The sequence below is a fragment of the Physeter macrocephalus genome, chromosome 7 (genome assembly GCF_002837175.3).
Source record: "Physeter macrocephalus isolate SW-GA chromosome 7, ASM283717v5, whole genome shotgun sequence".
NCBI classification, from domain to species: Eukaryota; Metazoa; Chordata; class Mammalia; order Artiodactyla; family Physeteridae; genus Physeter; species Physeter macrocephalus.
Window position 1 is genome coordinate 150683947 of NC_041220.1, and position 16925 is coordinate 150700871.

Here is a 16925-nt window from a genome sequence, read left to right on the forward strand (position 1 = left end):
CGTGTTAGGAAAATACGGCAGGTACACAAGAACCTCAGCCCTGGGTGGCGGGGGGCGGGGCGGGGGGGGGGGCGGATAGGATTCAGGCAGCAGTCCCAGCAGGTGCAGATGAAGGGATTAGGCAGGCAGTGACACGAGGGCATCGGATATTGGGGCGGGGGGGTTGTGAGGGAGGTGAGCGGACAGACTCAGCCCAGAGGTTGGTATTTTCATCCAAGCTGCGGGCTGGATCCCCAGGTGGGAAAACCTAAGGCACTGACGTTTAGGGTCACTGAACTGTTACTATAAAAGGCCATGACCACACCTGGAAGGCCTCTCTGTTTCGTCTGAGGCTGAGCTTCTGCCGTTGTACTATGCTTAGTAACAGCTTTTATCATCGAGAACATATTTAAATGCTGGCTGAGTCCATCCCAGGCTCTGAGGATGGTATCCGTTTGTGTTTCAGCTTACGAAGACAGAAAGGGTTAGCGTATTTCCCCACTTCTCTCTTGTACGAAGCTGCACCTAATCCAGTTCGAAAGGCATGATCTGCATTATTTAACAGCAAAACCCTTCAATCAACCTGAGAATAAGAAGCATGTAGGGTGAGAGCTGGCTTGGTTTCTCTGCCCACCCCACCTCCGTTTCTGTACTACACGGACACAAAGCAAGGGCTTCCTGATCCGAGAGGAGCGGGGAATCCCCAGCCTGGCCACGTTCTGGCTGGAAGTCCCAGGAGGAGCCGCTTCGCCTCGGTGACCTGCAGTTTCTGACGGGGGCACCATGGGGAGCAGCGGCCGCCCGCAGGCCCAGGCATGCAGGAGGACTCTGGGCTGCGAGCTGGCCCCGCCCTCGGAAGCCCGGCTGGCCCTGCCTTGCAGCTGGCCAGCCGCTGGGAACTCAGGACACGTGCTCGGCGCCCCGCTGGGCCTCAGCTTACCCGTCTGCACCCTGGGGGGGATCTTCCCATGGGCACACACCTGCTAGGTGCCTGCGTCAGCTGAGCAGGTAAACCGGCGCGCAGCCGTGAGCACAGCGCCCGGCCGGCCTCCCCGCCTCTAGGGCCGTCTGGGGCGCACGTGCCCTGCAGCGGCTCCGCGGAAGGCGGTCAGGGAGCATCTGTGAGCTCAGAGGAGACGACGAGCTCTGCTTTCCCTGCCTGCACACCACAGCTCCCAAAACGGCAAGGGCTGCTGCATCTGACAAGTCACAGGGCCTCGTTCCAGGTGCTTTACTTTAAAAGGAAGTGGTAACCATTCGGGATTCCTTCCAACAGTGTTACACATTCCTTGGCTTCAAAAATATTTGTTAACTGACTGCCCGGCCTCGGACAGGCACACTGACGCCGTGTCCCCAGCCCCATAATCCATAAACTTCCGAAAACAGAAAAGTTCTCATTAAGCAGCAAAAACAGAGTCAGCGCGGCCTTTCTCTAGTTGCGGCGAGCGGGGTCTACTCTTCGTTGCGGTGCGCGGGCTCCTCACTGTGGTGGCTTCTCGTGTTGTGGAGCACAGGCTCTAGGTGCACGGGCTTCAGTAGTTGTGACGCACGGGCTTAGTTGCTCCACGGCATGTGGGATCTTCCCGGACCGGGGCACGAACCCGCGTCTCCTGCATCGGCAGGCGGACTCTCAACCACTGCGCCACCAGAGAAGCCCCCAGAGTCCGTTTTAATGTTTAATATTTGGGACACTTAGCATGAACCTTCTCACGCTTCCGTGTACAAACACCAAAGGGCTTTGGATTACGGACGCTGCCCCAGGCCACCACCGCCACCTCCGCCCTACCCCGCCCCCCCCCGAGCGTACATATCACGGAATCAATGCATTCCTCTTTAAAATAATAATTTAAAAATCGAAATACAACTGGCTCCTCCGGTTTTGGAAACAGACTGTGGACCCACATTGCTCTCCAGTCAACTTACACCTTCCATATCCTGTACACCTTGAATAGTGAGATAATGCTTCTCATAACTTAATATATCTTGAGAATAGTCTTACTTTCCAATTACTAAAAAAAAAAGAAGGGGGAAGGTGATCTAAAGACACTGTTTTGTGCTACAGATAGTTCCTTAACGATACAACATACCTTTCCACATGGAAAGGCGGAAGGGCCCATCTTGGGCTAAAATCAAATGCTCACCGTCTGGCAAACAGGAAGGTGTAGAAGAGGAAACAGACTGATGTAGCCAGCTCCATGCTTCCTCTCACCCAGAAATGGAGCAGTCTTCTTCAATGTGGTGAAAGCTACGTAGTTTACGTGTGAAAGGGCTTTAACGATAAAAAGTCGGCGCATGGTCCATTTTGATCAAAGTGGTGGTGCCATTTTTCTAAGCCACCGTGGTAGTATATAGTAGGTAATCAATCACTGAATACACTCCTTGAAAAAATTCACTTATTTTGTTCACCTACCACTGGTTTCCCTAACCCACTGGTTCTCAAAGTGTGGTCCCTGGACCAGGAGCATCAGGAATGCAAATACTTGGGCCTCACCCCATACCTACTGAGTAGAAACTGGGTGAGGCCCAGCGCTGTGTGTTTTATCAACCTCCCCCTCCCACCAGCAGGAAACTAGGGTGTGCGTGCTCAACACGGGGGAGAACCACTGACCTGACCTGTTTTTACCAAAGCCCTGTGGTCTGCAGTCAGCGATTTTAAAAACAGATCAAGTTTAACCAAGAAAAGCTTGATTTTAATAATTACACGCATAGATCTATTAGCAGAAATTAAAGAAAAAATAATCTATTTACACTTTCCTCTGTATTGCATCCCATGCATACTTAAACTTTCTTTTTCTTTTGAAGAAACATGTATATCTTGGAGTAAACTACAGACAAACAACGTGATGGAACATACTATACTGAAAAGATTAGTGAACTGGTTCATCTCTCTCCCAAGTGGAAATTGAGAAGAAGGATTTCTAGCCCTGGGACCACAGAACAGGAAGCAACAGCTGTTGCTGGGGCCTTCGGTTTGAAAACAGCTACTGAGACCGACACACTTGCTCTGTGCGCTTTCTAGCAGGGGATCCTTGATTTCCTCCAGTGATGAAGGACCTCACTGGAAAATAAGCGTCCGTTCCCAAAAATGGACCCTTAGGTCAAGCGGCACAGCCATCCTACAGCCTAAGCTCTAGGTGACGAGAGCCTGCAGACGTGGCTGGCGCTTCTCAGGAAGACAGGTGATGAACCATCTGACCCGGCGCGCTCTGCTGTCAGGGGCTGCCCACGGCTTTTCTTGACTTCTTAGGGCGGCCCAGCTTGCTTAATAATTTCTAGCACCCTCATGGCGAAAAGTGTTTGTGCAACAGCTGTCAGCTGCTGTTCTCCATGCTCCCGGCACACGGCACGAAGCCCAGGGCCTCTATCGGTGCCACGCTTGGCTCCGAGTTGCCTCTGCCGTACCCCTGCCGGGCCAGGCGGCCAGGGCGTCCACCAGCCTGACCGGCCGCTGTGACGAGCAAGGCCAAGGCGGAAGAAGGTACCTGCTAAAGGCGCCGGTCACCCCAGGTGTGGCGGAAGGGCACTGGCGGATCTGGAGGAAGGCAGAAGAAGGTGTGGACGTACCAGGTTCTGAAAGGGGCTGGCAGGGGCACAGGCTGAGGCAGGAGGCCCTACAGGACAAAAGGCCCTTCCGGGAGCCAAGGAGGACCCGCCGGTGGTGGGTGCTAGCGGAGGCGCCTACATCTAGCTCTCCGCGGGAAGACTCAGCCAGCGCTTGGCTGAGCAGCAGCAGAAAGGCCAGCAGGGGAGTGGACAGCCATCCCGGGAAGGGGGCCGGCTGCAGGGACCTCCTGGTGGAGGCTGCAGGGCGGGGGCCCAGGAGGCGGCTACCATAAGCGGGGCACGCGGCATGGCTGGTTTGGGTGCGTATCTATCTGGCTTTCCCTGGCCCGTCCCCCGTGGGAAGCTGCAGGCGCGGAGCACTGATCGCCGCAGGGTCTGTGGTCCAGACGCTTGGGAGGGCGTGGGTCGGTGCACGGCTGGCACGTCCCGTCTCTCGAGCGTAAGGCGTCTGCCAGCTCTTGCTTTCTCACTCTTGGAGTCCAAGGTCCAGAGGCCACTGTCCTCCGAGTCGAGACAGCCCCCCAGCAGGCTGTCTTGGCCAGAGAAGGACAAGGGTCCCACCCGCAGGGGGCAGACGGCTCTGTCTCCAGGACAGGACGCCACTGTGGAAAGCCACCGGGTGAGCACAGCAGCTGTGGAGACTGTGCGGGATGCCCCAGACATTCCAGTCCCATTAAGGGAGACAGGCACTGAGCCGGTCAAAGACCCTGGGCCACACGCTGGACCCACGGGCCCTGCATGGATGGCCCTACGTCTCCTCCTGGCCACCTGACCCTCCACAAACCCACCGTCAGCACGTTCCCAGCCGGGGGTAGGACCCCGCTCCCTACCTAGCTCCGTTCACCTCTCCCCTGGGTGAAGCATTCCTCTTCACACAGCTGCATCGGGCACATTCTCTGTGAGAGGAACTGAAAAAACGTGGTTAAGTGAGACAGAAACATCCTTGCCAAGTTAAATACAGAACTCAGTGACTGGGACTGAAAAGCTTATTAAAGTTTGTTTAGGGGGGAAAAGAAAAAAGGAACAGTCAAACACCTGCAAAGGTAAAGGGAAGCTTTGCAGAAAGAGTGGTAGAGAAAAGGTAGTATGTATATCAGAGTATTTTTCTCAGCTCAGACCTACTGATATGTGGCCCTCTGCTAGCCGCAAGGACCTGGAAGTCCAGGAATGTCCTCTCAGACCCGAAAAGGGGACGCCAGGCAGAGGCTACGTTAGACGCCGAATGCAGAGGCCTGGCATCTTGGGGAGGAGAAAGAAAACAAGACGAGGAGAACACAGATGCCGTCTCCAGCAAACACTGCAAGTCTCCATGCGCTGAGGGCACTTGGGGGCTCTCTCCAGGGGACACCGACACTGTGTGTTGTTTATACACACAGGAGGCTTTCCTAGTCTGTGCGGTTTAACCTTTACAAATGAGCTTGCATGTAAGAGGGAACAAGTCCTCGTGTTTAGGAATGTAAAAGACCGAAATGAGTAATTAACAAGCATGAAATTACGAGTCCCGGTAATATGTGCTTCAAATTAGCAGCTTGCTTACTCTAGCAGGCTTAGAGGAAAGTATTTAAGGGTTTGATGTACTGTTTCCTATGGCTGGAAGCTATCAGTTTTCAACTGTAAAGAAGAAATAATAAACTCAACTCCTTAAAATGAAGATTGGTAATAATAATTTAACTGAGTGATCACTTGTAAAGTAAAAATCTTGATTAGCATTCAGCATGATTCACTGGCATTGTCAATTATTCCCTTTAATAGGTATGGGTATTAGTCAAGAATTTTTTTTTCTGGTAATCCATAATACAGTTTAAGGAAATCATTTTAAAAATGAACCGGCTCAAAAAAACGTTGCTGGATCATATGTATCTCTATGGAAACATATCTGTACTGGAGGAAAAAAAATGAACACTGACCCTTAGACTCATAAACCTAAATGTAAAACCAAAGCTATAAAACTTCTGGAAGAAAATACAGGAGACCATCTGTGGAACCATGGGTTCTACGAAGGTTTCATACACAGAACACAGATTAAGAACCCTAGAAGAACACATGGATAAAGGGGCTTTCATTAAAATTAAAGGACCCCAGGAAGAAAAGGCAGGCCACAAAGTGAGAGAAAATACACACACACAGACACGACTTACATGCAGAATCCATAAGGGACAGCACTTTACAACTCAGTGGTGACACAAACAACCTGCAGTAGAAAGAATAACAGCCCCGCAAAGATGCACGTGCCCTAATCTCCAGAACCTCTTAATAGGTTTCCCGGCAAAATGGACCTTGCAGGTGTGATTATGTAAGAGTCCTGAGGTGGGGAGATGACTCTCCAGGATCACAAGGATCCTCCTGAGAGGCAGGCAGGAGGGTCAGAGTCAGAGGAGATGTCAGGTCAGAAGCAGAAGTCAGGCAATGCAGGGTCACAAGATGAGGAAGGTGGGTGACCTGTAGAAGCCGGAAAGACAAGAAAACTCTCCTCTAGAGCCTCCAGAAGGAATGCAGCCCTGTCAACACCTACATTTCAGCCCAGAAGGAATGCAGCCCTGTCAACACCTAGATTCTCCCCGGGCCAAGACTGCTTGTGGATTTCTGGCCTCCAGAACTAAAAGATACCGTCACTTTGTGTTGTTTTAAGCCACAGGGTTTGTGATAATTTTTTACGGCAGCAATAAAAGTAATACACAGCCCAACATAAAAGCCACTTTGGAAAACAGTCTGGCAGTTTCTTAAGAAGTATACAACTATCATACAACCACTAGCAATAAAAAGGAAAAAAAATAACATGCAATCCCATGAACGAGTTCAAAAACATTATGCTCAATGCAAGAAGCCAGATAAAAAAAAGGAGTACATTCTGTATGATTCCATATAAAATTCCAGGAAGTGCAAACTCATCTGTAGTTTCAGAAGGAGACTGACAGTTACCGTGTCGGGGCATGGACAGAGAGGGATCGTGGAGGGCCACAAAGATACTCGTGGGAGCTGTATCCTGACACTCCTTACCTTGAGTGTGGACACGGTATCACCGGAATTACATGCTAAAACTGATCCATCTGTGCAGAGTAAACTACCCCTGAAGTCTAATGTGATCAAAGGGTCCTGACTAGACTTCTCAAGGTCTGCTCAGAACAAGGAGAACCAGTGTTTGCAGCACAAGAAAAGACGTACCTGGAATTCCAGGCGGCCGGACTGTTCTGAACACAGAGACACTCCTGGGGTCAGCCTATCAGGATGAGGATGTGGGGGACAAAGGACAGGGTGCATGAGATGGCTCTCAGCCAACCAAAAGGAAGGCTTTTAGAAAGCATGAAGTCTGTGCCCAAGGACGGAAGACTTAGCAGCGTTGTCCCCTATCTTTGGCCTAGGAAGAGAGCAAGACTTTCTCAGGATTTAAGGTATAAAATGAGCTTTCCCTGAGGAGACACCATCTTGATGGATGCGAACAATGGTCTCTTAAAAATAAAACTGGAAAGACTCCTACCTCAGTCCTTACTACTGAAGTAAATGAAAAGGTCAGACACCACAGTTGGAGGTTCGGGGCTGACTCTCCCCAAGGGATGCAGGCCGGGAAGACCATCCTAAGAGGGCCGACGAGAGGCCCATCATGCTGCCTGCCGAGGGGCACCGACAGGCAAGGGGGGTAGCTGCTGTAGACACAGTGTGCGTGTCCCCTAAATTCCTATGTTAAATGCTAATTCCCCATGTGATGGACGCTGCTAGGAGGTGGGGCCTTTGGGAGGTGGTGAGGTCATGAGGGAGGAGCCCTCCTGAATAGGATTAGGACCCTCCTAAAAGAGACCCACAGAGAGAGCCCCCCAACCCTTCTGTTACGTGAGGACACAGAAGGCACTGTGAACAGAGATCGGACTCCCCGCAGACACCAAATCCGCCTGACCTTGGTCTGGGACTTCCCCGGCTCCAGAACTGTGAGCAGAGCACATGTGCTGTGTAAGCCACCCAGCCTGTGTACTTTTGTTAGGGCAGCTGGAGCAGGCTGAGGCAGAGTGACGGCAGGACTCCCCCACACACGGAAGGACTGGAGAAGGACAGGTGGGCACTGCCCCACGCGACGAGCAGTCAAGAAAAACGTGATCTCTGCAGCAGCTACCAGTTCCAGCGCCCCGGACGCCAAGTGCGAACAATGATGAGCCTTCCAGGCAAATCCCAGATGCCCCTGCACGCCTGCCACGTCAACTCCAGGTGTCCCCAGTTAGTCAAGGGGTGTGGACAAACGGCCTTCCACCTACCCACCCCCATGATCACACTGAAGCACTTCACGTGGACAACACAGGAAAAACAACTCCTCTCCTGGTTTTTTGTTCTTGTTTGTTTTTAAGCAAGGGCACAACATAAACAAAGAAGGTCAAGAGCAACAACTCAAGCTTGTCTGCAATATTTTACTTAGACTGTGGCGAGGTAACAAAAATGCCGAGCTACGCTTCATTCTCCAAAATTGTTTTTTTTTTTTTTTTTTTTTTCCATTCCACCACCGAAACTGGTGATTTATCCCCTGCATCTAGGGTTTCCCTTGTTCACTGTCTTCTGCTTTTCGATCACCTACCCTGTGGCCCTGGTCTTCCTCCCACCCTCAGAGACGCTGAAAGTGACGGGAAAGGCGAGGCATTGGCAACGGCCGGCCCTGGAGCCAGAGGCAGTGGTGGGGATACAGAACGGGCCCCAAGAAACAGAAGAGCAGGGCGGGCAAAGTCGGAGGCGGGGGGCAAGAAGCAGAGAGGACGTTTACTGAGCCCCGACAAACTGCAAGATTAGGGAGACATACCTTCTAAAATGGGGAGAAGTTCAGGGAAGTAAGTGTACAATTTGGTAGTGATGATTAAGGGCTTTTCAAGTTAAAAATCTCCCAAACTCATCCATGGGAGTCACTTTACAGTTTACCGATTATTTTGTGACATCTAACAGTATGTTACTGATACAGAAATGCTATCAGGACAGCTTAAAAATAAGAGATTCTTTTTAAACTTTTTTTTTTAAACTTCTATTTTTAAGCTTTTAACCAAGGCATACTGAGTTTCCATGACTTCTTCCAGGTCCGCGAGCTCACCTATGGCCCATCCAGGGCTGAAACCGAGGTCTGGGTATGAAAATCCCAGCAGCTGCGAACTTTCACTTGGCCTGGCACACACTCCTACAGCTCACGGATGCAGCGCACTCTGACTTCAGCCGCGGTTCTGCCAGGTGTGGGACCCTGACTGGCGGCACGGGCCTCACCTGGGAGCTGGGGGGAAATGCATTCTCGGACCCGCTCCAGACCCACTGAACCACAGAGCCTGGGGCGCCAGCAGTGTGTGTTTGCACAAACTCTCCACAACAGCCGGATGCCTGCTCGAGGAAGCATGGGACCGACGTTTTGTTAGTATTCCTGGCAATCAGATGACACACAGTGCCTCCTATCATCACTGTGGCTACTAAAGTAATGAGTAATAGCCAACAATCAGTCACCGGGCGCCTCCCATGGGATCTGTGTGCCCCTGAGATCCATGACAAACCTCCTGATGTGTACAGGATTACGCCATCCCCAATTTTTGGACGGGCAGACTGATGCTTGGGGTACATGGTGCAGGACCAAACAGGAGGCAGAGAGCAGTCGGCCTACCCTCTTCGGACGTGCTGACTCATGCTCTCAGTCGCTACGCAAACCCGTGTCTCCTAGGAGGAGCTCGTGTCTGCCAACACCTGGCTCAGAAATTTTCATCCCCATAACCCTGTACACCCTCACTTTGCAAACCTAACCTCCAGGTTTTGGATGTGTCCCCGTTTCCCGCCTTCCTGTTGCAAAAGACGAATCTAGAAGCTTATGGCAGCACCACTTCTGTGGGGCACTGGCTGACCGTGAAGACACCTTATTCAGCTGAGGGGATTCAGTGAAATGGTTACCAGTCCTGCCCTGAGCGAGCTGTCAGCTGAGGACTTGTCAAAGGTAAGATCTCTCCAAGGTTTCTCTTAAGACTTGGAGCAGAATCGACCAAACGTGGGCACAGAGGGTTCCACGAGGTCACTGATTCCTACAAGGACCTGTGGCTCAGGACACCAGCCTGTTCCTTTCCTGCAGAGAACCTCTCACCTTACACCAAAATTTTCTGAGTGCAACCCTGGGCTCTTCCACCTGGTAGAGTAAAACACACGCAACAGCGTCCAGTGAAATTGAACAGCATCTGTAACTGAAGAAGCAAAAGGAAGATGCTGTTTTCACTCGTATAAGGTAGAGCCGCTTGAGAAATGCAAGACCAAGGCTGAGTCGGAACACCAGCCACCACACGTCTTCCTGTGCAGGGAAATCCAGGAGGTGGGCGTGTGAGTTCCATGTGCCCGTCGCCTGACTAGGGGAAAGCGGGCTACCCTCATGCTCCTGACAGTGGGGGTCCCCCATCAGGCTACTGAAAATTCGCCCTGGAATCTGGAGGCGAGGGAGAGCTTGCTTCAATTACGGGAGTGGAGGCTGGGCTGAGGGCAGAGTGGAGCGGACTGTGTCCTCCCCGGAGTGAGATGCTGTCTTGTCAGGCACGGCGTCCTGGGGACCATGGGAGCCTCGGGAAGCTCTCTGCCCACGGAGGAGGTGCTGTGAGTGGGGACAACCAGGATTCGCGTGCTGGCCTTGCTGCTTCCCGAAGGTGTCCCCCTGTCAGAGGGACAAGCGCACTGGAAACTCAGTTTCCCTGTCACCCAAGGCTGTGCGGAGTGGGCGGGGGGGGGGGGGCGGCTGAAAGTGCCATCAGATGTAAAACTGTCCAGAGTGGAGTTATGGGCGTTTCCCTGTCACCCAAGGCTGTGCGGAGTGGGCGGGGGGGGGGGGCGGCTGAAAGGTGCCATCAGATGTAAACTGTCCAGAGTGGAGTTATGTGCTCCGTCACGGATGCTCCCCTGAGATGCAGCCGGAGACAGAGAAGGGCAGGTAAGGCGGGGCTTTTCTGGGAGCGTCTGTCTGCAGAGGGTGCATGTGAGGATGTCCGGGGAGAGGGGAACGGTCCATAAGGGACGCACGAGCAGCAGGAGAAGGGACCCCCGGCTGGGCCTTGTCTTCCGGAGGACACGCCGAGCCTTTCCTGTCCGCATCCCCTCTGTCCCTGGATGCGGGGCACGGGAGCAGCAGCACGGGGCGGCACAACTTGCTCCCAGGGGTGTCAGGGGTCAGGCCCACGGGCCACGCTCCTCTGCTACTCCTAACTATGGGGCAGCGGGCTCGAAGGGGCGATTTCAGAGTGGAGCGGGGGCACTGCCCCCAGGGGCATGGCCACCCGGTGCCTGGGCAGGACAGCTGCCTGGGCAGGACAGCAGGGGTCCTCAGAGGGAGAGGCCCCGCAGGGAGGTGGCGGGGGGTGGGGAGGAGGCCCGTGGAAGGGGCTGGAGCTGGGGGAGGTCCGCGTGGCTGACAGGACCATGGGCCTGCTCCCCCTGACGGCGCTCTACGTGCCACGCGGTGCGGGGGCCCCTCCTGCAGCTGTGCGATGGCAGGGAGGATAAAGAGGCCCTGGTGTGGATTCACAAATTCGGGAGAGCCACTAGGTCTTCCAGCTGAGCTCTCCAAAGGAAAGTGAGTCTTAAATCCTGCAGATACTGGGATTAAGATACTGTTTTTACAAACTTACGGTTACCAGGGGGGAAGGGGGGGGAAGCGGGGGGAGGGATAAATTAGGAGCTTGGGATTAACACATACACACTACTTAAAAAATAGATAACCAACAAGGACCTACTGTACAGCACAGGGAACTCTACTCAGTACTCTGTCATAACCTCTATGGGAGATGAATCTAAAAATCGGTGGATATGTGTATGTATAACTGATTCACTTTGCTGTACAGCAGAAACTAAGAACACTGTAAATCAACTATACCCCAATAAAAATTAAAACAACCAAACAAGATACTTTTTTTTACATTCACTGGCACAGAAAGCTGATATACCTAAAAAGAGGAAAGAACCCATATAAACACTGAGTGAATCGTTCTATGCTATATATGTAACCACATGTGCAGAAACGGCTTTTCCAATTAGTTTTTTCTCAGCACAGATGGCGACGACCTCTCCCTCTCCTCTCCTGTATCCTTCCTTCCTCTCTCACGTTTCCTACGTGGATGTTTCCAAGCAGAATCTCAGAAGGTGCAGAGGCTGCCTAAAGACTGCCTTCCCATTTCCTGTAAGGAGTCAGCAAGCACTGCATGGGACAGCACATTTATCAGGCCGTTTCTGAATCATGGCTCCATCAGCATGCGTCATCCTGCTGCAGATTCTGTGCGGGGCCACACCGGCCTGAGCATGGCTGAGCGTGAGGGTGTAGGGCTCCAGGGCTGTGCCTCCCTTACACTTGGGATGCCTGGGAAAGACTGGGCCCCCATAGCGGGCTCAGGTTTGGATTCTGATCACCAACTTACACACTAAAGTATATTCAGAAGGTACAATGTAAGACAGCGTATTCAGAGTACGTAACCCCCCTTGCTGTGGGGCCCACGCAAAATTGCAAAAGTGAATCCGGGTACAGGCAATGCTCAATGACTTTCTCCAAAAAGACTTCTCCCAAGGTTAAACTGGAACTATTACTAGAGTCAGGTTATGATTTTGTATCTATTTCCCTTCTCAATCAATGTTATTTTCCATATTTGAATAGAACTTACCAAACCAAGAAAAGTTCTAACTGGAAGGTGGCATGCAACCCAGGAACTATGATAAATTTTTACTTTTTGTTTTGGAAAGTATCAAGCAAGATTTGGAAACACTTAAAAAATGCAGTACGTTTTACACACGAGTGTTTGTTGATTCACTATTCAATGACCGATTCAAGAATTCCCCTGGCAATCTTACTAAATTATGCTAAGTTACTTTAAAATGAGATGAAGGATAGTGATGCTATTAACCCTTTTTTTTTCTTTAATTCCTTAAAGTGATGGTTTACAATCAGGGGTGATTCTGCCCTTGGGGGACATAAAAGACAAGATAAATGTGTTTTTTGCTTGTGAATCGTTTTTTCCTGTCTGATTTAAAAGACAACTGCATAAAGAAATAATTATAAATCTCTGTTGATGGGCACATAACGTATGAAGACGCAATCTTTACAGCAGTAACAGCACAAAGGAGGATGGGAAAGGAGATACATAGGACCAAAGTTTTTGTATACTATTTAAATTAAGCTGGTATTAACGCAAACCAGATGGGTGTAAGTTGTTAAGTGTAATACTCAGAGCAACCACTAAGAAAATAACTAAAAATAATAATAATAATAAGACAAGAGAATTTAAGATGTACACTAGAAAATCTATCTGGTTAACATAAAAGAAGGCAGGCAGTGATGGAGGAATAGAGGAACAAAAGAAAAAGACATGGATTTGTTCGTTTTATTTTTTTGATTCCACATATAAGTAAAAACCTTCATTATTTGTCTTTCTCTGATTTACCCTCTAGGTCTATCCATGTTGTTGCAAATGGCAAAATTTCAAACTAATATAACACAGAAACTTGGGACTTCCCTGGTGGCACAGTGGTTAAGAATCCACCTGCCAATGTAGGGGACACGGGTTCGAGCCCTGGTCCAAGAAGATCCCACTAAAATTAATCACCAAGTTAATTCTTCTCTGAGGGCTTCCCTGGTGGCGCAGTGGTTTAGAATCCACCTGCCAATGTAGGGGACACGGGTACGAGCCCTGGTCCAAGAAGATCCCACATGCCGCGGAGCAACGAAGCCCCTGCGCCACAACTACTGAGCCTGCGCTCTAGAGCCCGCGAGCCACAACTCCTGAGCCCGCGAGCCACACTACTGAAGCTCGCTCGCCTAGAGCCCATGCCCCACAACAAGACAAGCCACCGCAATGAGCAGCCCGCGCACCGCAACAAAGAGTAGCCTGCACTCGCAGCAACGAAGACCCAATGCAGCCAAATAAATAAAATATGTAAATAAATAAATTAACTGAAACAAAACAAAACAGAAACAGACTCACAGTTACAGAGAACTAATAGTACCACAGCGGAGAGAGGTGGGGGAGGGACAAGATAGGTGAAGGGGATTAAGAGGTACCAACTACTAGCTATAAAATAAATAAGTTACGAGGATGTAAAGTACAGCACAGGGAATATTGTTAATATTTTATAACTTTACACAGAGTGTAATCTATAAAATTATCAAATCATGATGTTGTACGCCTGAAACTAACATAATACTGTAAGTAAACTAATATTGACACTTCAATAAAAAAATAAATGTGGACAGAGGAAAGTCTTCCTTATAGTAGAATGCTAACTAATAAATACAGATTGATGGCGTTTGACCAAAAAAAAAAGACATAGAGAAAACAAATAACACAACGCCATACATAAATCCTCTCTTATCAATCATGGCACTATATGTAAAAGGTTAAAAGTAAATTAAAGGTAAAGATTGGCAGAATGTATTAGAAAAAGAAAAACCACATGATCCAACTATATGCTGTCTACAAGACACACTTTACATTGAAAGGTTCAAAAAGGTTGAAAGTAGGAGGGTGGAAAAGATATCCAATGCACACGGTAACCAAAAGAGATCCAGACTGACCACATGAGACAAAGGAGACTGAAGACAAACATTTCTACTAGAAACAAACAAAAAAATTAATACAAACATTTTATAAGGATAAAGGGGTCATTCCATCAAGAAGATGCAACAACTATAAACATATATGAACCTAACAACAAAGCCGCAAATACATAAAACAAAAACTGACAAAACTGAGGGGAGAAAAGGATGACTCAACAACAGTAGTTGGAGACTTTGATGCCACATTTTTAATAATGGACAGAACAATTAGACTGAAAATTAACAAGGAATATAAGACCTGATTTAAAACACTTAACTATGTAAATACCATGAACTGACTGGAGCTTATGATAGTATGGAACACTCCACCTAACCATGACAAAATATTCATTCTTCTCAAGTTCACAAGGAGAATTCTCAGGAAAGATAAGCTACGCCATAAAACAAGTCTCAATAAATTCACAAAGGATCGGAATCATACCAAGTATTCCCCTGATCATCGATAGAGCAAAATGAGAAATCAGTAACAGAAGGAAATTTGGGAAATTCCCAAATATGTGGAAGTTAAACCACACACACCTAAATAGTCAGTGGCGAAAAGGAAAAATTACAAGGGATTTATGAGATAAGTTGGGATGAAGGAAAATGCAAACACAACACACCAAACGGTATGGGATACAACAAAAGCAGTGCTTGGAGGGAAGCTGATGGCTGTAAATGCCTGTGTTAGAAACGAACGGTCAGAGAGGTGAAGCACTGGTGGGTCTGAACATGAGGAAGTGGACCAGCAGCCACGGAATGCAGGCCGCCTCTAGCAGCTGGAAAAGGCAAAGTAACAGATTCTCCCCTGAAGCCTCCTGAAGGAAACCAGTCCTTGATGTGATTAGCTCCTGAGACTGAGGTGGGGTTTCTGACCTCATAATACACTTGTGTTGTCTTAAGCCACTCGGTAGTAACGTAAGGCAGCAACAGAAAACTAACACAATAATAAACTTTCCCCGCCATCTATTTTTCTTTTATTTTCATTGGGTTTGTGTACAATGACTCTCAAACAGACCAAGCACAAGAAGAGACCTTTATTAACGTTTCATTCACAGGTGCCTTAACCACGGAAAGTCGAGGACAGCTGCAGAGAGTTTGTAGAACTACCGTGTGTGACAGCTTCCACTGGGTGTGGAGGTCACCCACCAGTTAGTAAGAACACCATGGCCTCGGCCTTTGTGACTGCTACATCATAATCACACACATATAAATCTTATTAACCACCGGGCTTTTTTAATCCACGTCGTACTGACATATGATGACTTCCACTTAGTGAATAACTTAAATTCTTTTCAAATTTTAAAAGATAAATACACATACAATCATAGGGTTCTAGATGGATGTGCCTTTCCCACCTTCTAGAGAGCTAAACCCTCTTGAGAGTTAGTTTCCCCATGCCTCAGGCTTTATGGATTAATGCTAAATCCCTACGTTCTCATGCCTTTTGAATAAATGCAAACCAGAACGTGTCCTCCAAGAATGCAGAAAGTTTCCATCTGACTTCATCCTAGAGATCTAAGATTGGTGAGAAAAAAACATGGAGGTTGCCACGAAAGTGGATTTGGAAAAGAAAAATGCAGGAAAGACTGACAGTGGACATGAGTTCTTTGAGGTGTTGCCTTAGAATCCCATGTGTTGAGTGGGTATATCCATCAAACCCCTACTAGTTCAGGCATCATTTCTAACACCTCACCTTAAACCCAGAGATGTGCAGTTTTAAAGATTTCCTTCCCCACGCACATCAGCAGCTTCCACTCCTTTTTCCAGACCTCCCTTCAGCGGCTGCTCCTGCTACTCCTGTACTTCTATCCTTCCTATGGTGCGATGGAATACAATACTGAATGTATCACCAGTGGTGCGTGCATCAGTATGAAGGCAGTGCCAAAAACAGTTTTAATTTAGCACAGTGCAAATCATTAAGGAATCTAGGAAACGCACTGAAATGAGAGGAGATAAAGAAGCACACAGTCCTCCTCCTTCAAAGACACACAAGCCATTGTGTCACCAGCATAATTCTTTAGCTGTTATGTGTGTTTCCATTCACTTATTTTTTGGTGTGGGTGGGGTGGAGGAATGTCAGACAACTCAACTGTAAAGAGATGACAGGAGTTAAGACTGGAGAAACTTATGCTATAATCCTACTGGCACAGCCCTGAGCATCCACGCTCTACACCTCCCTGGCCAGTTTGCCTGTGAAATCTGTAAAATGTTGGTCCCCATCACTTTATCTCTTCACAGTACCAAAAATCCTACATTTCTGGGTGGATTAGTTTGCTCTGACTGCAAAAACAAAGCACCACACAGTGCGGGGCTTAAACAACAGCAATTTACTTTCTCACTGTCCTGGAAGCTGGAAGTCTGAGATCCAGGTGTCAGCAGGGCTGGTTCCTCCCGAGGCCTCTCTCCTGGGTAGACGGCTGTCTCCTCACGTGGTCGTGTGTGTGTGTGTGTGTGTGTGTGTCTATGTGTGTGTGTCTGTGTGTGTGTGTCTGTCTGTCTCCTAATCTCCTCTTCTTGTAAGGACACCACCCATACTGGATTAGGACCCACCCTAATGACCTTATTTTACCTAATTACCTCTTTAAAGACCTTGACTCCAAATACAGCCCCATTCTGAGGTCCTGGGGTGCAGGGCTTCAAAATATGCATTTTGGTGGGACGCAATTTAGCCCACAACACTGAGTTATAGATCTTCGTCTACTTAGTGTGTCTTTCTATCAAAGGAAAGGGCAACCAATTAAAAGTACCCTTCTATGTCTTGTTTTTTCTAGGTTACTAAGAATGTAACACAGAAATAAGGGTCAAATTTTCTTTTAAAGAACATCTGTTT

The 16925-nt window shown here is 48.9% G+C and overlaps 1 protein-coding gene and 1 long non-coding RNA gene across 6 annotated transcripts in view; one reads left to right on the top strand and one right to left on the bottom strand.

Moving 5' to 3' along the window:
• PUDP (pseudouridine 5'-phosphatase) overlaps positions 1–16925 on the bottom strand; it is a 352814-nt gene that overhangs the window by 321084 nt on the left and 14805 nt on the right. Inside the window, exons 1-2 of one of the 5 annotated variants that reach the window (XM_055086308.1) lie at positions 5682–6683; positions 4374–4451 (exon numbers count right to left, since the gene is read on the bottom strand). The exons of 2 other annotated variants lie outside the window; for them this stretch is intronic. Coding sequence is in view for 1 of the 3 variants with exons in the window: in XM_055086305.1 (XP_054942280.1) it covers positions 5682–5694 (13 nt within the window). In the remaining 2 variants the exon portion in view is untranslated. Of the gene's footprint in view, positions 1–4373; positions 4452–5681; positions 6684–16925 lie in introns of those variants that run through there. 2 more of the 5 variants (XM_055086307.1, XM_055086305.1) reach the window with 2 other exon arrangements.
• Positions 1782–13084, top strand: LOC114486641 (uncharacterized). Its single transcript, XR_003680742.2, has 3 exons — positions 1782–3842; positions 8586–9475; positions 12949–13084. It is a non-coding gene; the product is annotated as an uncharacterized lncRNA (long non-coding RNA).